General features: G+C 45.2%; 1 protein-coding gene across 6 annotated transcripts in view; it reads left to right on the top strand.

Annotated features, from left to right (window-relative positions):
• Afg1l (AFG1 like ATPase) overlaps window positions 1-22679 on the top strand; it is a 165985-nt gene that overhangs the window by 101911 nt on the left and 41395 nt on the right. For all 6 annotated transcript variants that reach the window (XM_030245011.1, XM_006512698.1, XM_017313883.2 and 3 more), the window contains one exon: window positions 16408-16490. In XM_030245011.1, the coding sequence (XP_030100871.1) occupies window positions 16408-16490 (83 nt within the window). The remainder of the gene's footprint in view (window positions 1-16407; window positions 16491-22679) is intronic.

Here is a 22679-nt window from a genome sequence, read left to right as displayed (position 1 = left end):
TTGGTCTTCTCATTGTGTCCTGGATTACCTGGATGTTTTGAGTTAGGATCCTTTTGCATTTTGTATTTTCTTTGACTGTTGTGTCGATGTTCTCTATGGAATCTTCTGCACCTGAGATTCTCTCTTCCATTTCTTGTATTCTGTTGCTGATGCTCGCATCTATGGTTCCAGATCTCTTTCCTAGGGTTTCTATCTCCAGCGTTGCCTCGCTTTGGGTTTACTTTATTGTGTCTACTTCCCCTTTTAGTTCTAGTATGGTTTTGTTCATTTCCATCACCTGTTTGGCTGTGTTTTCCTGCTTTTCTTTAAGAGCCTGTAACTCTTTAGCAGTGCTCTCCTGTAAATCTTTAAGTGACTTATGAAAGTCCTTCTTGATGTCCTCTATCATCATCATGAGAAATGTTTTTAAATCTGGGTCTAGATTTTCGGTTGTGTTGGAGTGCCCAGGACTAGGTGGGGTGGGAGTGCTGCGTTCTGATGATGGTGAGTGGTCTTGATTTCTGTTAGTAGGATTCTTACGTTTGCCTTTCGCCATCTGGTAATCTCTGAAGCTAGCTGTTTTAGTTGTCACTGTTAAGAGCTTGTTCTTCAGGTGACTCTGTTAGCCTCTATGAGCAGACCTGGAGGGTAGCACTCTCCTTAGTTTCAGTGGGCAGAGTATTCTCTGCAGGCAAGCTCTCTTCTTGCAAGGCAGGTACCCAGATATCTGGTGTTCGAACCAGACTCCTGGCAGAAGTTGTGTTCCACTCACTAGAGGTCTTAGGATCACGTGTGGAATCCTGTGTGGGCCCTTGCGGGTGTCAGGCGACTCAGCTGGCAAGGTAGCCGGGGCTCGAGTGGAGTGGAAGGGGTTTGTGCCCCAGATCAAGCCCGGGTAGCCTGCTTCCCTATGTACCGCAGTCTCAAGTTCCACGCGATTGGATTGGGGTAGGCGCTGTGTTCCACTCACCAGAGGTCTTAGGGTCCCGTGGGGAGTCCCGTGTGGGCCCTTGCGGGTGTTGGGCAAGACTCTGCTGGCAAGGTAGCCCGGGGCTCGAGTCTCGAGTCGAGCGGAAGGGACTTGTGCCCCAGATCAGGCCCGGGTAGCCTGCTTCCCTATGTACCGCAGTCTCAAGTTCCGCGCGATTGGATTGGGGCAGGCACTGTGATCCACTCACCAGAGGTCTTAGGGTCCCGTGGGGAGTCCCGTGTGGACCCTTGTGGGTGTTGGGCAAGACTCTGCTGGCAAGGTAGCCCGGGGCTCGAGTCTCGAGTCGAGCGGAAGGGACTTGTGCCCCAGATCAGGCCCGGGTAGCCTGCTTCCCTATGTACCGCAGTCTCAAGTTCCGCGCGATTGGATTGGGGCAGGCACTGTGGTCCACTCACCAGAGGTCTTAGGGTCCCGTGGGGAGTCCCGTGTGGGCCCTTGCGGGTGTTGGGCAAGACTCTGCTGGCAAGGTAGCCCGGGGCTCGAGTCTCGAGTCGAGCGGAAGGGACTTGTGCCCCAGATCAGGCCCGGGTAGCCTGCTTCCCTATGTACCGCAGTCTCAAGTTCCGCGCGATTGAATTGGGGCAGGCACTGTGGTCCACTCACCAGAGGTCTTAGGGTCCCGTGGGGAGTCCCGTGTGGGCCCTTGCGGGTGTTGGGCAAGACTCTGCTGGCAAGGTAGCCCGGGGCTCGAGTCTCGAGTCGAGCGGAAGGGACTTGTGCCCCAGATCAGGCCCGGGTAGCCTGCTTCCCTATGTACCGCAGTCTCAAGTTCCGCGTGATTGGATTGGGGCAGGCACTGTGGTCCACTCACCAGAGGTCTTAGGGTCCCGTGGGGAGTCCCGTGTGGGCCCTTGAGGGTGTTGGGCAAGACTCTGCTGGCAAGGTAGCCCGGGGCTCGAGTCTCGAGTCGAGCGGAAGGCTCAGTTTCTTTTAGTAGGAATAATTGTTAGGCTGACTTAAGTTGTCTCTTCATCCTCAGAGAAAAGCACTAATGAACAATGGCAGAGATGAAGTTGAGCAAATGAAATGAAGAAAGAGAAGAACTGGAGTTTAGAATTTTATACATGCTATGTTGGATACCATAAACTATTATTAATCAAGTGTACAGAGAAGATCAGAGGCTGTTTGTTTTAAAAGATTTATTTATTTGTTTTATGTATGTGAGTACACTAGCTGTAGCTGTACAAATGGTTGTGAGCCTTCTTGTGATTGTTGGGAATTGAATTTTTAGGACCTCTGCTTGCTCTGGTCAACCCCACTTGCTCCGGTCAGCACCACTTGCTCCAGTCAATTATTCTACATAAGTACACTGTAGCTATCTTCAGACACACCAGAAGAGGGCATCAGATCTCATTACAGGTGGTTGTGCGCCACCATGTGGTTTCTGGGATTTGAACTCAGGACCTTTGGAAGAACAGTCAGCGCTCTTACCCACTGAGCCATCTCACCAGCCCCCGAGGCTGGTTTTGAAGCTAAATATTTTATTGGGATTTAGTTAACCCCATGATTTCTGAGTATGACTATAAGGATTGTGTGCTGTGAACTTTGCACATTTCCAATACAGCCAGCAAGGTATTGTATTCTGTTCATGTGAGGTGGGCAAGTTCTTTCTGACCTTTGTGATTTGTACAGAAGAAGAAGAAAAAAATCCTTTAAGTAGATTTTTGGTTGTGAATAATCTAGATTTTTCAAAGTGACATTTACTCTGTGAGGTTCCTGTTAGCCTGGAAGATATCTTGCACAGTTTCTTTTTGTGGGAGAAAATAAAGGTTAGTTTTAGGTTTGGTAGGACAGTTATTCCAGAGCACACATTTGAGCTTCTCTATACCTGCCCGCCATCACTGTGCCTTTCTGTCTGCTGTCAGGATCGAGGTCACTGGTTGTCCTGGATAAAGTCAACAGCAGGGAAAGACTGCAGTGTTAGCTACAGTTGTGCACTAAGACAGAGCTGGCTGGCAACACACAATGATTGGGATTCCAGTCAGACACAGCTATCAGCATCTCCTGAGTATCACTTGTGGGGTACAATACACAAAGTGCCTGAAGGAAGATCTTTTCTCTTGTAAAATTTTATTGGTGGTAAAGAAATACATCTTGGGCTTAAGAATGTAACCATGATTGTGTGTGCGTGTTTACTAAGTAACAGAGGCCCCCACTTTTACCTCTTTCCTTCCCCATTGTACCCACTTTCCACTCTACCTCATGTGTCTGCCCCTCCTCAGGAAGAGACAGTTTTAAATCTTAAAGTATTTTTGTGTAGAATCATATGCAGGCATATCTGTATCTATCAATCAATTGCCAACATATGATTGTAGCAGCATATGGGCAATATTTTATCACTTCTGACTGGATCAGTAGCTTGGCCCAGGGAACTGAAATGGTCTTAAATGGCATTCAAGGTTTTAACTAGCTGGTTTAGGTTTCCTACAGTTCTTACTGATATTTTAAAGATGATAAATACTGCATTTTTGAGTCCAAATATTTTTAAATTTTTATTTATGTATTTATGCATGTATGTATGTGTCTGTGTATTTAATGTGTGTGTGTGTGTGTGTGTGTGTGTGTGTGTGTGTGTGTGTGTGTGTGTGTGTATGATGTATTGCTAGCATGAATTTAAGTGCATCACATGCATGCAGTTACCTCAGAGGCCAGAAGAGGGTGTCAGATCCCCTGGAACTAGATGAAAGTTGTGAGCGTCTATGTAGGTGCTGGCAACCAAATCTGGGGCCTCAACAAGAGAACAGGCAAGTGCTCTTAACTGCTGATCCTTCTCTCAACCCCCTCGAAGTGTTACAAAGGAAGTCGGTTTATCTAGATCAGAAGAAAGTAAATCGTTAGCCTTCCAAACCAGACCTGGTAGACGACAGAGTTGCTCCCAGCTGGTGTCTCTCTTGTGTGGACAGGGGCAGTGGTGATGCCTGAACTGTTCTTCAGAGTTCTGACCACAGAGACACGCCTTCAGTGCTGCATGTGGAGTCTGATCAGCTACCCCACCAACCTCCGATGCTTTGCCCTGTTGGAAAGAATGGAGGCTTGGCCACCTTGAGCATATTTTCAGTGACGTATGTAAAACTGCACTGCTTTACAAGAGTGGTTGCTTGGGCATCTCGGTTGTGTTCACAACCCAATTCTACAGCTAGGCTCTTGGGGTTTGAGTTGTTGAAATCCCTTTCCGTACCAGACCAGTGGCTCAGTATCAAGGCCACCATCTGTTTCTTCTGTACACTTTCCTAGTGGCTTTATTACGTTCCCTTCATCGGATGCTCTGGCTTCATAAGTGTGCTGTTCCTTGACATGCTACTCCTCATCCATTCAAATAATTCTCGACAACCTGGATGCTTTCTGTCTTTTGCTGCCACTTAGAAGAACGAGGGTTTTTTTTTCTTGTTATTTTATTCAAATATAAAGAAGAAGAAGTCCAGGCAGTTATGGTGACAGAAACAACTTAAGAGAGGGCAGGTTTATATTGGTTTATATTTAGTGATCAATGTTTCAGAAGGTTTCAGGTCACCTTGGCAGAAAGTCCTGATGATGGACCAGGATACAGGACAAGGCTTGAATCAGGGATGGGTACAACGTTCAAAAGCCTGCTTCTAGTGACCTCACTTTCTAAGGGCTCCACGGCCTTGGAAACTGCTACAAGCTGGGTACCAAGGACTCAAAGCATGAGCTGGAAGGAGACACTGCGTATTCAAATCAGAGCATCCCACACTTGGAACCCCAAAGGGTCAGAGCTCGCTCACGGTGCAAAATGACTTCAAGCCAGCTTCAAGAGTCCCATAGTCTTAGCAGATCTGACACTGTTCAAGAATTGAAAATCTTTCCTGAGACTCAAGGCAGTCTCCTAGCTGGGAGTCCTTATAAAATCAAACCTACAAGTTCCATACTCCTCATCTATATTGGTACAGAGCAAACATTCCCAATCCAAGAGGGAGGTTGGGCAAACAACAAGAAAAGACTGGATCAAAGCAACCGAAGCGGGGCAAACAGTAAATTCCATAGCTCGGTGTCCAGCATCCAGGGCACACTGCTTATGATCAGAGATAAAACCAGCTATGGCAGCAGCTCCATCTCTAAGGTCCTGACATCTTTAACACATGTGGCTCTTCTCTCGGACTGGCTTTGCTCAGTGCTGGCCCTGGGCTCCCCTGCCATATCCTTACTCCCCCTCCGAATTAATACATATTGATTATTTATAACTGGTTTCATCAAGGCATTATTGCACGTGCATGTACTGTGTTTTGATCATATCTCGCACTTCCTCTCCCCCCAGCTCTTGTTCACTCCCCTCCCTCCTTCCAGCAAGTCCTCTTCTGCTTTCATGTCCCCGATTTTTAATTTTTAATATTGTTTTGCTATCTCTCTGGATTTCACTAGGATTGCTTACATGAAACTTAGGAGCTATGCAAAGAAGCATGGCCACCTTCCCACTGGCTACACCACTGAAGTAAATGTCGTTTCTCCTCCTCATATCCCCATCCCCTTTACCCTACCACCATGAACTGTGTATAAACCCTCAGAGAGGGGTGGGCTCTCCAGAGCTCCTCCCCGCCTATAACACAATGTTGGTGAGCCCAGTCCTGTATAGAGCTTTTACAGACATTCATAGACATGTCCCTCATCTCCTTCCCCCTTGCATTCATTCTGCACCTTTGGTGATGGTCCCTGGTCCCGGTAGGAGGTGATATAGATGCCCTACTTGTAGATGAGCATTCGACAACAGTCACGTATTCTGAGTACTTAACATGGTACAGTTACCACCACCCTCTGCAAAAAGAAGCTTGACTGAAACCCATAGCATCGGTAATCTGCAAGCGTAAACGTAGTTGGATAGAAGGCAATCTGAACAGCACATCACGTCTGTTAGGCTCCGATGGTCCCTAGCCATGGCCTTTTGACTGGGTTTACAGGACCAGATGTGAGTTCCCACATGTGGAGCAGGACTGGAATCTAACCATAAAGTCCATCACCTCCAGATCATGGCGCCACTATTGTAGAACATCTTGCCTAGCTGGCTGGTGGTGTTGCAAGCAGGGTCCATTGTTGATGATAATCCTGTCCCAGCAGCCTGCACAGCCTCTCCCTGCACTGTGAGGGTAAGCCAGCAGGGAGGAACTCTTCAGGGTCTGTCCCAGCTTGACTTCTCTATGTCTTACAACCCAAGTGTGTTGTTTCTTCAGCAATAAGGTCTTGCCATCTAGTGCTGGTAGCCAACCAACAGCAATGGCGATATTCACTCACACCTTTCTCTGGTCCTGGGACTTTTAGCCGCCTGTGGCTTCTCGCAGCAGTGTTTTCTACACACAGGCTACCTGCATTCAAACTATTTGCATTTTTTAATGTTACTGAATGTATGATTTCCTTATGGAATTCATTATGCTTATTCATGTATCATTAGTTTTGCTTGGCCTCCTGGTGTGCTCTCCTTGCCCCATCTCTTGCCTCCCTCCTCACTTACACCCCCACTCCACAGTCTCCCCCTCTCAACTTCCATATCAGATGTGATCTATGACCCCATCTCACAGCTCTAAGAAGTTATTTCAGTCTTCTTGTATTCTTGTATTGAGACATGCATTGTGTTCTAATATATGATCTAACTTAGAGAAAGTTCCATGGGCTCCTAAGAAAAGCTGTAATTTGCAGTGTTTGGACAGAATACTATACAGATGTCCTTTAACCTATGATGTCATTTTAACTGTAATGTCTCCATTTATTTATTTATTTATTGATTGATTGATTGAATGACCCATATGTTAATGATAATAGAGTACAGAAGCCACCCACCACTGTGGAGTTATTCTGTGACTTAGTATCTTTTAGACCCACCAGTGTTTGGTGTGTGCATGGGTAGAGTTGTAATGTCTTCTTGAGGGGTTGCTCCTCAATCATAATCAGGTGACCTTTAAAGACTCTCTTCGTACTAGTTTTGGCTCGCGTCTCTTCCCAGGCATTAGTGTGGCAATGCCCGCTTGCATCCCCACTCCATCTACTTGGATGCCATGCCCCGTCCTTTTACTCTAAAGGTGGTGTCTGCCTTCAGTGAGTTATGTTGTTTAGAGGCGGAAAATAGACAGATCCTGGTTTTTAAATCCAATCGGCTAGTCTGTGTCTTTTGTTTCAGGGAATTTGGGCCATTCAGAGTTAGTACTGAGAGGTGTGTGCTAATTTTAGAAAGGAGGAGACATTCTGAAACAGCTTATTGAGAAGTCAGTTCCCATCATTGCAAAATAAAGGAGAGAGAGAGAGAGAGAGAGAGACAGAGAGAGAGAGAGAGATAAGAGAGAGAGAGAACATGACTAAGTAATTGGCAGTGGAAACCAGCTTACCAAATTTGCCAGTGGTTGGGAGGAAAGGAAAATGGTGGGTAACTTGAGGCAAATACCTGAATCTCTCAGACTGTCTAAGAGAAAGCTCTCACCCATCATTAGCTGCCCAGTCCCCTGGGAAGCAGCTTGCAGTCACAGCTCCTTTGTGGTTGTTAGGCAGATCCAAAATAAGTATTGAAGTTGGCGGGTACTTGTTGAACTGGGAGTGCACGTTTTGTGAAATAAAGCAGCATGGCATATTTATGAATTACAAGAAGATTTCAAGGAAGCAGTCTCCATATTTAAAATTCAGCTGTGAGGGGTTGTGGAGTTAGCTCAGTAGATAAAGTGCTAGCTGCACAAATGTGATGGCCTGAGTTTGTCCCCAAAAGCCTTCAAGAGCCATATAGGTGTGATGGCTGCCAGTGACCCCAGCCCTTGGGAAGCAGAGTCAGGTCCCTGGAGCAGGCTGGCTAGGGACACTGGTACAGACTTGCAGTCTCCAGGCTCAGTAAGAGGGCCTCAGAAAATAAAGTGGAGAGTGAGCAAGGAAGACACAAACATAAACTTCAGGCCTTGTCACTCACACGCATGCATCATGTGTACCATACATGCATATACATGTACACACACACACACACACACACAAACATGCACACCAGTTATAAGCCAGTGGTGGTACATGCCTGTAATCTCAGCATTTAGGAAGCTGAGACAGGTGGATCACCAGTTTGAGCCAATGTGGGCTAAGTAATGAGTTCTGGGCTATCCCCGGCTACATAGTGAGATTCTGAAATGTACAGACAGTTTTAACTGTAACCACAGCAGCAGCAGATGAACAGGGATGTTCACATGCCATTGTTGTGAGTGTGGATGGGTACAGCCATCTTAAAAAGCTGCTAATGTCCACTGAAGCTAGGCATATTCTTACTGTGTAGTCAAACGGTTCCGGTTGTGGGACTGTCTAACATGAACATGGACATACCACAGCAGAAATCACATGCAAGAATGTTTGTTGCTGTATAAATAAAGCGAAATAACTGGAAGCCTCAGCTGTCACGAACAGTGGAACACGCTGTGCTCTGCGGTACATGCTGTAATCCCAGCCTCTGGAGGTGGAAGCAGGAGGATCAGGGCCTTCATGATCATCTTCATTGTATGGTGACTTAGAGGTCAGCCTGGGCTACAAGAGAACCTGGCTTAAGAAACCAAAAACTAAACCAACAAATAAACAAACAAATAAATAGAGCCACAGAAGTATGACTGTTCTGGCAAACTCACAAAGAAAAACATGATAGAACAGCAGATAAATTAGTGACCTACGATGCCTGGAGCAGGGATCTCACCAACATAAAGGAGGCACTCTGTATGGTTCTGCTCCATAAAGCTGTGAAAGCAAGCCAGACTCGGTGGTGCTGAGTCAGGGTTCTGGTGCCTGCCTGTGGGGAGGGGGAAGGTGATACTGGACTGCAGGCCTTGTAGTGATGCTTTGTTCCAAGTGAGTGTTTGTATGACATCTTAAAGACAAAAGCTAAACAATGCAGAAGCTATGTACTCAAGTTTTTAATCATTGTTGCTGGAGAAATGGCTCAGGTAGGTAGGAGTGCTTGCTCTACAAGTGGGACCTGAGTTTAGATCCTTAGTTCTCGCATAAAAGTCTAGGTGCTTGTAACCCTAGCAGTGTCGGAGATGGAGACAGGATGATCTGCAGGGCATAGTACCTGAACACCAGTGAGCTCTGGGTTTAGGGAGAGACTCTGTTTCAATGGGGTTATCTGGAGAGTCATACAAGAGACACCCAATTGTACCCCAGTTTTATATACACACATACACTACACACATGTACACACGTGCACACATATACACCTGCACACACACACATGCATGAGGACACACACACACATACACTCTTAAGCTGTTGGAGTGTAAAGCTGGCTCAGAAAGATGAAGACATGTCCACTCCTCGCCTGTCTAGTTGTGGCTCAGTTTCTCCATGGTACTTGCCACCGGCTCATGGGATTCTGTTCTTAGCCTAAAAGGTAGTGTAGTATTTAAAAACCTTTCCTGTGTTTATACCTAACTTTATTTTTTTCTTATAAAAGTTTTAAGATATCCAAATGAATTGAGTTCAGAGTAATATATACAGCCATGTTTCACATGTGTTTGGCAGCAAGGTCTCAGACTCACTGTGTGGCTGAGTCTGGCTTTACTCTTTGAGCTCTCCCGCCTCTGCGGAGTGACCACTGGAATTATAGGCATGTGACACCACGTCTGGTTTTATGTTGTGCTGGGGACAGAACCCAGAGCTTCCTACATGCATGCTAGGCAAGCACTGTTCCAAGTGAGCTCCATCCCTACCTCTCATCTGCCATTCTCATTGCATTCATGGTGTGTGTGTGTGTGTGTGTGTGTGTGTGTGTGTGTGTGTGTGTGCGCGCCTGGGACCCTCAAAGGCCAGGACAGAGCTTCATATCTCCTAGAATTGGAGTTAGACAGTTGTGCGCCCTCATGTGGATTCTGGGTGAGGATGTAATCCACTGGAAGAGCAGCCAATATCTCTGAGGTATCTCTCTAGCCCCCCCCCAATTATTTATTTCTTTATATCTAGGAAAAACTTAAGGCATGTAAGTTATTAGCAGACTTTTTTTAAAAGAGACTAGACTTACTTAAATTTTTTAAATGTATTTTTCTGGACACAAAAATCTCACTAAGTAACCCAGGCTGGCCTTGAACTTACTAAGTACACGAGGCTGGTCTGAAGCTCAGAGATATCTGCCTGTCTCTGCCTCTTGAGTGCTGATATTAAAGGCATGCATCATTATGCCTGGCTTATTTTTACTTTATGCTCCTAAGTAGGGGTTGAGGTGTGCACATGCTTGTGTTTGTGTGCATGCTTAATAATAAGAGTGGAATGGATCACATATTTTGTTCAGAAAGATAACATTCTGAGAAGAATTAAGCAGTAAGAGGTATTACAATATTTTATTTTCTGAAACAGGGCAGTCATTTTTCTTTGTATTTGTTACTTACTAATAGGTAAAACCAATCAAAAGCTCATGGTTTCACCCCTCAACTTTCTATTTAACATAGTCACCTAGATAACATTAAACCTCATCTTAGGGGCTGGAGAGATGCTCCGTCATTAAGGGTGCTGACTGCGCACACGTGGCACACGCCTTTAATCCCAGTATTGGAGAGGCAGAGGCAGGCAGACCTCTGTGAGTTCAAGGCCAGCCTGGTCTACAGAGTGAGTTCTAGGACAACTAGGGCTACACAGAGAAAACTTGTCTTGAAAAACACCAGAAAAGAGCAGTGGTTTCTCCTCCAGGGGACCTAAGTTCAATTCCCAGCACCCTCTTGGCAGCTCGCTACTGTAACTTGAGGAGTCGACTCCTTCACACAGACATATGTGCAGGCAAAACACCAAAGCACATTAAATCAATCAATCAATCAATCAATCAATCAAATAAATACTCACCTTGTGCTGCTACTTCCCCACTTTTATATTTTCTTTCATTTTAGAGTAAGCTTTCAGGTTTTAAGTAAGGTGTGTGAAGCATAGGCACACCTTCTCAGGCTTTCCTTAGAGGTTAATATGCTGTGGTTTCGAAAGGGTTTCTCCACTGTGTTGTTCCTTTGTTCACACTGGGGAAGCACGCCTGGCTTTTGCCTTTCTAGCCCTGAGGAAGTGCCCAGTGCCTGGCACGTACACGTTGGGCAAGTGCTGCTCCTCTGAGCTCGGGCCCCAGCATCAGACTGGGAGCCAAGTAGAAGCTATAGAAAGCCACACAGTGTGACAGCCCTGGTCCCTAAGGGCTTATTCCGAGCTGCTGTAACGATGACAGACGGTCGGAGGATAGTGCCAGTGGCCGAGGTACAGTGACTTTATTCAGATATTTTTCTTTCCAAAGTTAGAAGCCCTTGACTCACTGCCATCCGCACTCTCCTTCCTGTTCTACCCAGGTCTTCCTAATTGCACTTTCAGATTATTTAATTGTATTTGTCCTTTGTACATAAATACACAAACTATTTGAAAATAAATTTCACTTGGAGGCTGATTGGTATAGTGCTTATGCATGAAAACCATTGCTGTGCAGTTAAGAGGTCTCAGGGCTTGAAAGGGTACCGGGAAATTAGGGGATGTCCTACAGGCTAGATCCTTGAGGTTCATCCTCAACTCGGGGACAGTGTAGCTTCGAGTCTCTTACACCCGGCTGCAAAGTGCTTTGAAGGATCTAGGCTAGCATAAATGCAAACAATCTGTAGATTTGACGTTTATTTTTCCTCTAAAAATATAAACTGGGAGTTAATCTCTTGCAGACAATTAAGAGCTCACATCCCGGGGTTTTGGTTACAGATCTTAGCTGCTGATTAGGTGTTCCTTGGTGGTGATTACAGAAAGTACAAATGCAATCATTTGCTGCAGCTTAATCACTCACGTTTGAGAAGTTAGCTACCCAGAAAGAAACTGAAGCTTGTACAACTTCCATTAGCCTTATTTTTAATACCGGAAAAAAAATAATAAGGAAAGAAAGAGAGAGAGAGAGAAAAGGAGAAGAAATTATGGCTAAATTAGGAATAGTGAGTCATATAGGATAAATTGTACTGGAGAAGAGATACAGAACCTGGCAAATACATGGCCCAGAACGAACAGGTTCCCTGTGGTATGCTGTCTGCAGCAGAGGGAACAGATGAATGGCTGCCCTTGCCCACAGTCCAGGATGGTTTCCTCAGAGAACATGCTGGTGGCTGAGCCCTCACTATCACAGGAGGGGCAAAGGAAAGGATAAATTTCTTTCCTTGGGTTTCCCACAGTATTCAAAGTAGAAGAGAAGAGAGATGGAGGTGGGGAGTGATAGATGAGCATGGCTTTTGTTTTTGCTTTTAACAGGTCCTATGAAGCAAGGAGAGAATGGGATGGTGCGCTTGCGCTATGCTGCGCTTGCGCTTGCGCAGTGCTGCACTCCTTTCGGCTGTGATGGGTTACAGGCAGTCCTGGGAGTGAGGCGTGGAATGGATTTAAATGATAAGCCCCGGGTGACCATGAAGGCAGTTAAGAAGCCACGATTTTGTTAGGTTCAGGGCCATTCTTGGAACATGTGCTGCCAAGGCTCAGCTGTCTGATTCCGTCAGAGGTTCAGCTGCATGGAGCTTATTTTATGCAAAATAGATTTACAATGGCAGCTGTATAATCCTAACACTGCCCATGTACCTACCCTCTAGTCTAGTTTTCTGGATCTCTGTCAAGAGATTACCTAGACTATTCTGATATGTCCTGAATAGGCCTCTGTCACGAAGAAACCCCTCAACCCCTGGCTCACTGGTCATCCTGGGGACGGGTTCTTGTGGCCCCCATGGGTGGTCTTCTGCCCTGGGCCATTGAGAAGGAGTCCTGTGCCTCTATACAGCAATACACCTTGGGAGGAAGAAGGATGCTACCTCCCAGGTATGCCCAGACTGTATGATTCATTGGTGGACAGCCGACGCCTGTAATATGTGCAGGCTTAAAAACAGTTATTTCCTTTAGTTCTTGTGCGCTCAACTGCTCGTCCAACTTCCTCCGCACCATGGCAGACGGCTGTGGTGGGAATAGCTGGGAACTGGTCAACATATTGTCTTCATGATATTGAAGATCCTTGTCAGGATTTTTTCACGGAGAGCTTAGCTTTTCTTGTGTCATGGTGGCCTCTGGGCAGTTGGACACTTAGCTGGCACTTCAGAGTACCTGAGGAAATATTCCAACTACTAGCTAAGAAGGTGCTGTGGGTGTCATGTCAGGTGTTGGGCACTATCATTATTTCCAGTTTTTTCTCCCTTTCCCCCTCTGGTACTAGAGACTAAGCCGATGGCTCCCTGCATCTAGACAAGCATTGCATCACAGAACAGTCCCTTGGCCTCATTTATATTTTGTATTTTGAATTAGGCTCTCCCTAAGCCATCAGTGTTTTGGAGTTTGTTTGCAGGGTCTGTATATGCAGCATTGCCTGCCGTGGCACTATAGCCAGGTCCTTCTTAAATGCTCAACAGTCCTCTTGCCCCAGCCTCCTGAGCCTGGGCTGATGGCCCCGCCATGCCCAGCATTCCCACCTTTCTCAAGTAAAAGATTTGAGGCACAGATCACAGGTCCTGTTCCTTATTGGTTGACATATCAGCAGCACATTGTAAGAACATGTTAGGATAAGTATTTTGGAAGTACTGTCTGTTCTCAGTATCTTGGCCTAAGAGATTTGAAAAATGCAGTTTTTACTAATAAACAAATAATAAAGTCCTAAAGATACTATTCCTCATCAAGTTTTTAAAAATTCAGTTTTTGTTTTTAATACAAACTAAAAGGACATCCTAAAAATATTTCTTAACGTGTCCTAAACACCCTGGATTACTCTGCTGCTCAGTGAACATGTGTGTATATGTATGTATATGTATATTTATAAACATGTTCCCTCCATCAAAACCCTAATTAATCCAGGTAGGTGCTGCAAAGTTCACGAGTTTTTGCAATAAGATATTTGGAGTGGTGTGTGTGTGCGCGCGCGCGTGCACACACACACACACACACACGTTTTATTTACATGTACATAGCCAGCCGAGAGAGGATGGAAGAAAAGATTATTTGGTTGAAGAAAGGATTAATGATGCAGGATGATTCGGGTTAAAGGAGGCTCTGGAACAGGAAAGGACACGGAAGACTTGGTGGGTGGGAGGAGGGAAGAGGGGAGGACTGGTGAATATTCAGGATGAAGGTGGGTCTGCAGAAAGTATCACTGCAGTGTGGCCATTTGATTTTAAATGTCTGCACAGCTGTCTCCCAGTCTGCTTTTCTTCCACTTCTGTGCTGAAATATTCTTTCTGGTAGCTTCCACCTTCTTTTTCCAGAGTAATAGAAATTGGCTATTCTACAAATACAGCCAAACTTCAAATGTAGGTACTTAGAGAAACTTACTGACAGCCCAGTTTTGGCAAAGCTTCAGAAAAACATAATACAAAACTTACTTTTCAGTTATTATTTTATTGGCATTGTGTATATTTTAGGAAGGAGGTATTACCTGCCAGGGAACAGCCTTGGCTTGGAGAGGGGTTCCTGAGAGAAGGGGGTGTTTGCCAGTATCAAAAGAAGTGACTTGAGGTAAAGTTGTGCAGTACAAGATGATGGCCTGTCTTCTGCTGGAGACAGGTTTGCAGACTGCTCTCTCTTGCAATTCTAATAACTTTCTGGATAGCTCATCTCTTGCAGATCAGTCTTTTATTTGCATATTATTTCAGTCATTACTCCACTCCCTTTTGATTATTCTATGAATTAGCATCTCATGACCCCAGCCCCTTGATTCTTAGAGATGGTAAACACATTCTTCTTTAACATTGCAAGTGAGTTCAGAGATCTACCTGCCTTTGTAAGCAGAGACAGTGAGCTAGCTGGGTGGGATCCCATCCTGAGATCACCATTTCTACCACACGGGTACAAACTAGCTCTGTTCCAAGGCTGACCTTGAACTCAGGAATCTGCTTCCCGCATCTTCCTGACAAGCTGGCTCATAATGCAGGTACCTTTGTTTCAGGTTTGTGAAGCCCCTCATACAATTCACATTGTATCTTTATATTTTGCAGCTGAGAAATTATATATTTTGAACTCATGTTTTTTAGAGTTCTTTCTCACAGCCTTTAGGCTGTCTTGAAGGTCTCAGAATTTACCATTTTGCTGAGGCATAGACACAATCTTGCCTTCTGGACTCCTGCTGCTTCTAACTATCATGGAGTCATTAGCCTTGACAGGGAGAATATTTCCTGAAGAGAACATGAAGTAATATATATATGTGTGTATATATATATATGTGTGTGTGTGTGTGTGTGTGTGTGTATTTATACAAACCTTATGCCTAGAGCAACCATCGACACTTGTGGAGGCCTACACCCTGCTGGCTGTGTTCCAGGGGCAGGAACCATGTCACACCATCCTTTGCATGGACAAGCTGGACTTGGGAATATTTAATATTGCAACTTCAACTTTATGAATCTTACATGAGTTAAATTGTTTTCTCAGTTCATTATATTATTTCATTGAAATATCTCAGGAACCACACACATGCACATACACATATATACACACATACTCACACTTATATATACACACACACACACACACACACACACATAAACACACATACATATACACACATGTACACACATACAGTCACACACATACACACACATATACACATACATACACATTCCTTAGGAATTTTTTGTTTGTTTTTCACTTTTCATTTTTCTAATTTTTTTCTAAAACATTTTTAGAAATTTTACGTTTTAAACAACAAAACACAACAAAATAAAGTATAATAAGGTAAAATCATCACATCGAAGTTGGACAAGGCAAACCAACCGAAGGAAGAGAGCAGGCACAAGCATCAGAGACCTGCTGTGCACACACTCAGGAGTCCCATAGACACTAAACTGAAACCACAGTACATACACAGAGGACCTGGTGCAGACCCAGGCAGGCCTTGTGTGTGCAGCTTCAGTCTCTGTGAGCTCACACGAGCTTTGCTGAGTTGATCTAGAGGGCCTTGTTCTCCTGGTGTTCTCTGTCCTCCCCACCCCCACCCCCAGCTATCACACTCTTCCTGCCTCCTCTTTTGTAGCTCTTCTTCCCTGAGTTCTTAGGGGAGGGATGTGATAGAAACATCAAATTTAGGGCTGAGTGTTCTAATGTCTCTCTCCCCACACCCGTGACATCAAATTTAGGGCTGAGTGTTCTAATGTCTCTCTCCCCACACCCGTGGGTGTGGGTGTGGGGTGTGTGTGGGTGTGATAGCTGGCTGTGGGTCTCTATATTTGTTCCCATCTGCTGCAGGAGGAAGCCTCTCTGATGATGACTGAATAAGTCATTGATCTATGAGTATAGCAGAATATCATTGGGGGGTCATTTTCTCATTCTTATTTTAATTGTTTTTTTTTAATATTTTATTTTTTTAAAGACTTTATTTGGTATTTGCTTGGTATTGTCCCTGGGCTATCTAGTCTCTGGTACTTGGTCATCCAAGCAGTGTTGGGTATGGTTCCATCTCATGAAGTGGGCCTTAGCTCAAATCTATTTCTGGTTTAAAAGATGTTTTTTTGTGTGTGTCTGCATTATAGGAATATTGTGATACGCTCCAGCTGGATTCTGGGGTAGATTACCGGAAAAGGGAACTCGCCCCTGCAGGAAAACTCTACTACCTGTAAGTGTTCTCTTTGTGTGTGTGTGGTTTTTAATTTTTCAAGCTTATAATTTAATGACTTATCAGGGAAAGATTAAGAAAATAAGTGCTTTATTAGACCCCAAAAGACTAATCTGAATTTCATAATTTTTAAACAAAATGTGATGATGTTAACTTCTTTAGACTGCTTTAACTGTTCATATTTGCATCCTTTCTAATGTGTGATTGGGTGAAACCTTAATTATGTTTTTGGGGAGGAAATGACAGATGGTCAGGAAGTAATGAGTGTCCCCTCAAAAGAGGCTGTGATATTAAGAGAGTATTTTTAATGTGCTAAAAGAATTAATTATTTGTGGACATCTCTGACAAGTGTTCCATCCCCCCCTCAATTGTTGCTGTATTTTGTTGGACAATCTGTCTATATTTACTGTTGTTGATTGACTCCTATGCATAACTGATATAAAATGTATCCTATATGCAAATACAACAGAGTATATCTTGAAGTCCTTTAAAAGATTTTCCCTAGTAGGAACAATTTATAATAATAGATGTGTTCAGCACATACAGTCATTGCTGAGAAAACAAATACAGGTTTGTTTGAAGATGTCACTTGTGAGGACCCCGGGCGGGAAGAAGTGCTTTCCAGACGCAACTGTTGTTCAGTATCTGCCAGCAGTGTTTGGCGCACAGTGGGCTCTCAGGAGCTACATCCCAGGCCTAATTGTAATTTAACTAAAGGGCATGTTTCTGGTAATTTAAATTTTGATGACAACGTGCCTAGGAGAGGTTGAGAAAACTTCTTGTCTTGCCGCCTCGTAAGCAGAAGTACTTAGTGTTTTTGAAGCAGAAATTAGCCAGGAAAATCACATAATTAAAATTGCATACTTTATAGCAGAGCAAAGGGACGGTTGCAGCTCACGTTTAGATGCTGGTGATTATCATAGATGCTTCTTCATCTACCCTTAAGTACTTTGTCTTTAAAGTACTTTATAATTCATAACAATTCTCTGAATGCTATTGTCTGCTTTCATATGGGCGCTTTCTTCCCAGTTTCTTTTATCTTGAGGTTTTTCTGGGGCTTTTATCTTTCTGATGTTAACAACCTTTCCCTGACTTGCTGTGGCCTATTTCATGTTTCCAATATGTGATACTTGTCAACAAATGGCTATTTCCTTTATTCCTATTTCAAAGGAGTATTCCCTGCTCTGAGGCAAAGTACTGTGGAAAAATTAAAATATTTCTTAGTGAGGAATTGCTTAAGTGAAGAAAATGGGCTGGGGCTTAGGTCTGGCTGCACAGTGCTCACTGTACAGGTATGAGGACTGGGAGTCCATTTCCAGCAGCCATGGAGAAGCCGGACATGGCAGCTGTATTAGTTAGCCCAGTTCTAGTGTGTAGAGACCTGAGGCTCTACGCGTACTGGGCCGCCCGTGTAGTCAGATCTCTAAGTTCTAAGTTCCATGAGAGACATTGTCTCAAAATGATGATCAAGGAAGTTACCAGACATCGCCTTCTGGCACGTGCACACGTATGCACATGTGCATATGCACACGCATGTACGCACGTGCACGTATTCACTTACACTCAAGTCTGCATCATGACGTCTCTGTCATGGAGCTAACACAGACTCAGTAGGGTTTCCTGAGGTAAAAAGGCTGCTTTTGCTGAAAGCATAGACATTTTACCCAACCCTGGGGGGTCTCCAGTTCTTTTTCTGATAAAATCAGGGTGATTTTAGTTTAATTTTTAATTATTTTAATTATTAAAAATTACTTATTTTAATTACTTTCTTATTTACTTTTTTGTCTGTATGTATGTGTTTACGTGTCTACATGAAAATTCATGCCCTGACACACGTTTCTCAGGAACACGTGTGGAGGTCAGAGGCAGCTTATGGGAGCTGACTCACTCTTGCCACTGTGATTCTGGTGATCAAAATCAGGTAGGCAGCTGTTAGAGCAAGTACCCCCGAGCCGTCTCTTCTGACCACAAAGCGAGGCATTTCTAGCAGAGGGAAACTCGGTTTCTAAGACATGCAGTGGGAAAACACAGACTCACACTAACATCTCGGAGTCTAGGAAGCCAGGATGTACAAGGGAACCCTGAAATAATGGTGGGGAAGGAGGCTCAGGGTGGCCCCCTCATTTCCTCGAATGAGCCCACAGGCAGAACTCCTTCACTTTTTTTTTTTTTTTTTTGGTCTTTCTTTTGGTGGTGTTAAAGATCGAACCTAGGACCTCATAGAGTCTAGGCAAACCCTATACCATAAGCTATACCCCACGCCCTGGGATCTTAATTTTTATGTATTATTTATTTTTAAAAGACTTACTTTTATTATTTTAAATCATGTGTACAGATTTATCTGGTGGTGGCAGGTGTGTGTGTGTGTGTGTGTGTGAGAGAGAGAGAGAGAGAGAGAGAGAGAGCACGAGCGAGCTGGAGTTACACGCAGGTGGTTGTAAGTGGCCTGAAATGAGAGCTAGCCGCAGAATCCAGGTCCTCTGCTCATACAGCCATGCCTCTGAGCCGTTCCCTCCAGGTCCTGGACTTTTGTTTTGAGACTCTCACTCACTTGTCCTATGTAGCCTTGCCTTGTCTCTGAGCCCAGGCAGGTCTTGAACTTGGGAGCTTCCTGCCTTATCCTTCTGAGTATCTGAGATTACAGGCCTGTGCCCCCAGCCCCAGCTTATAGAAAAATTTAGTACCTTTCCTTTATAACAGACTCTTTTGTGCTCTTGCCCTGCCAAAACCTGTTTCCCTCCATTACTCTCTGGACAAAGTCCGTTTCTAAATATATGGGTCCAGGCTACTCCCTGTCAGTTTCACTAGCGTCCACCTGCCTGACGAGTAGAATCCTAGCTTCTCCCTCAGGGACAGCACCTACTGTCAGTTCTCTTAGAAAAAAAATTCCCATACATGATCGTTAATTAAATAGATACCCAGATGAGATCAGTGTATTCTGACTAGGGGGTGGGAACTAGACTAGAAATATTTATTAGCTCAGCACTTTACTTCTTCAGGTTTCCAGAGGCAATGAAAAATATCCCAAGCTAGAATCCAAATAATACTAAAAATTACTGGAGAGTTCACTCAAAACAACCTGCAAAGCTGACATGGAACAAGGTGGACAGTTCAGAAAATTGTCTGCTTTCTGAGAACTGGTTCACACAGACATTGCCTGTTTGCTTGTCGTCCATTTCAGTTGGAGTTTTGTGTATGTGTGTTCAGTGTGTGTGCGTGTGCCGTGGCATGCATGTGGAGGTCACTGGGCAGCCCTGGGCATCAGCCCGTACCTTCTCAGTTCTTCCGGTCAGGGTCTTGTGTGCTGCCGAGCTGCATGCTCTAGGCCAGCTGGCCCTTGAGCTCTAGTAGATTGCGCTGTCTCCAGGAATGATGCTGTTGCTATAGGAATGATGGAGTTACGAGCACACATCCTCATACACGGCTTTACACTAGGTTCTAGGGATCCAAACTCAAGCTTGGGCAGAAAGCATGTATAGTTTTTGAAACATCTCCCCAGCCTTTAGAGTATCTTTCTAAGTAGGTTCCAGAGTGGTTTTGTTGTTGTTGTTTTGTATATTTGTTTGTTTGTTTTATCCCAAGTAGTTTTTAATCCTACCTATGCTAAGCTAAGCTTAGGTTAATGTTAGCAAGTTATCAGCAACAAAGTTTGAGTGTAAATGCTCAAATTTGCACCTGGCTGAAACCAGCCTGTCACTGTCTTGTAATTCCTCCTGCAGTGGCCGTACCTTTAGACCTTAGATAAGCACAGTCTCTCTCTGGATTCTTGCCAAGGTGGTCTGTGAAAGCCCAGGCACTTTGGTTAAGTTTTGGAGTTCCCATTTGGGTCTGGGTGGCTGCTGGGACCTACGTTGGCCCTCATGGAGTTTGCCAAGTGGGGCCTGTCTCATGCTGACCGGAGAATTTCCTTGCCTCACATTAGCTCTTTGTGTGGGGCTGGTAACAGGAGACTGTATCATTTTGTATATGCGATGAACATGTCTGTCCAGCAGGGGGCACAGCTATGGAGGTGGCCCCAAGGATGCTTCCCTGGCCATTTTGCTGTCTCTTCTGCAACAGGAGGACCCACAGTTTCCTGAAGAGAGAATTTCTGGTCACCTTAGTTTTCTGTTTGTTTTTCATTTGCTTCTAGGAACTGATAAGTGTTAAGTTTTTCTGGTAAGTTTAGAAGGATCTAGACTGGGACATTCTTAGGCACACAAACCATCTTTCCCAAACTTACATACAACCTCCATTCTCAGCACAGCAGCCGTGGCCTCACGGGAAGACTTGATTTCATTTTCTTTTAAATTGTGTGTGTGTGTGTATCTATGTATGTGTGTGAGCGCATGCGTGTATGTGCATTAAGTGCAATGTATTTGTATGCACACGGGGGTTGTTTTATTGCTGTGGAGAGACACCATGACCATGGCAACTCTTATAAAGGACAACATTGGGCTGGCTTACAGTTTCAGAGTTTCAGTCCCTTATCATCATGGCAGGAAGCATGGCAGTGTCTAGGCAACAGAGTGCTGGAGAAGGAGCTGAGAGTTCTACATCTTCATTCAAAGACAGCAGAAGAAGATTGTCTTCCAGGCAGCTAGAAGGGTCTCAATGTCCACCCACCATAGTGACAGACTTCCTCCAACAAGGACACACCTTCTAATACTACCACAGGTGGATATCGCGAGTGAGCGCTCGTGTGTGTGTGTGTGTGTGTGTGTGTGTGTGTGTTAGTATGCAAGTGTGTGGAGGACAGACCTTAATTTTGAGTTAGAATCTTTCTTACTGAACTTGGGGTGTAGCATCTCCACTAGAATTGCTGGCCAGCACACTCCTGGGATACTCTCCCCAGTGCTTGAGTCACAGGCTCACACCGCTGCACCCGGCTGTTCATGGTTACAGGCATCTGAGCGCAGGTCCTCAGGCTTGCACAGGAAACACCAAACCCGCTGAGCCAGCTCCCTAGCTCCTCACAGGAAGAGTTTGAACTGAGCAGGGACAGGTGGCAGACCTGGTATCTCTTTTTCTTTTCATTAATTTGTTTATTCACTCTACATCCCAATATCACCCCCTTCTCTTCTCCAGATCCCCACCCCCCCAGCTCTTCCTCCCATCCCCTCTCCCCTTCTCCTCTGAGAAGGGGGAGCTCTCCCCCAAGAGCCAATGCACCCTGGCACATCCAGTCAGTGTAGGACTAGGTGCACCCTCCCCCACTGAGGCCAGACAAGATGGCCCAGCCAGAGAAATGGGATACACAGGCAGGCAACAGCTTTAGGGACAGCCTTCACTCCAGTTGTTGGGGGACCTGCATGAAGACCAAGCTGCATATCAGCTACATGTGTGTATGTTGGGGGTTAGTCACAGCTCTTGGGTTGGTGGTTCAGTCTCTGGGAACCCTAAGGGTCCAGGTTAGTTGACTCCGTTGGTCTTCCTGTGGAGCCCCCAATATTCTCAGTCCCCCAGTCCTTCTCCCAACACTTCCACAAGACTCACCAAACTCCATCTAATGCTTTGCTGTGGGTCTCTGCATCTCCATCTGGCTGCTGGGTAGAGCCTCTCAGGGTACAGTTATGCTAGGCTCCTGTTCTGCAAATATAACAGAGTATCATTAATAACATCAGGAATTGGTTCTTGCCCACGGGATAGGTCCCAATGTGAGCCAGTCATTGGCTGACACTCCCTCTGCCTTTCCTCCATTCCTGTCCCTGGACATCTTATAGGCAGAACACATTCTGGGTTGCTGGCCCCATCCCTCCACTAGGAGTCTTGCCTGGTCACAGGCAGTGGTCACTTAGGCACCATATCTCCCACTGCTAAGAGTCTCAGCTAGAGTTACCCCCATAAACTCCCTGGGGCCTCCTTCCACCCAGGTCTCTGGTATCTCCTAGAAATGCCCCCCACCTGCCTACTGCCAATTTCTGTTGTAATGTTTAAGAATCACCCAGGTGGTACTGGTTTTGAAGGTATGAAGGGGTCATGGAGAACAGCCGAGGCTTGGCAGTGTGAGAGGCCATGGAAGGCCATTGGTGAAGGTGCAGCCTCAGTTACAGTTGACAGACCAGGACTGAAGGGGTCATGCAAAGAAGTTGAGGCTTGGTGCCATTAGGTAGCCTATAAGAGGCTATTGGTGAAGCCTATGCAGTGGAAGACCCCAGTGTTTTGGAGATGCCAGTACCATGGGAGGATCACCAAGAACAGCAGCAGCAG

This window comes from Mus musculus, chromosome 10 (genome assembly GCF_000001635.26).
Source record: "Mus musculus strain C57BL/6J chromosome 10, GRCm38.p6 C57BL/6J".
NCBI lineage: Eukaryota > Metazoa > Chordata > Mammalia > Rodentia > Muridae > Mus > Mus musculus.
This window is presented reverse-complemented; position numbering and strand designations above follow the sequence as displayed.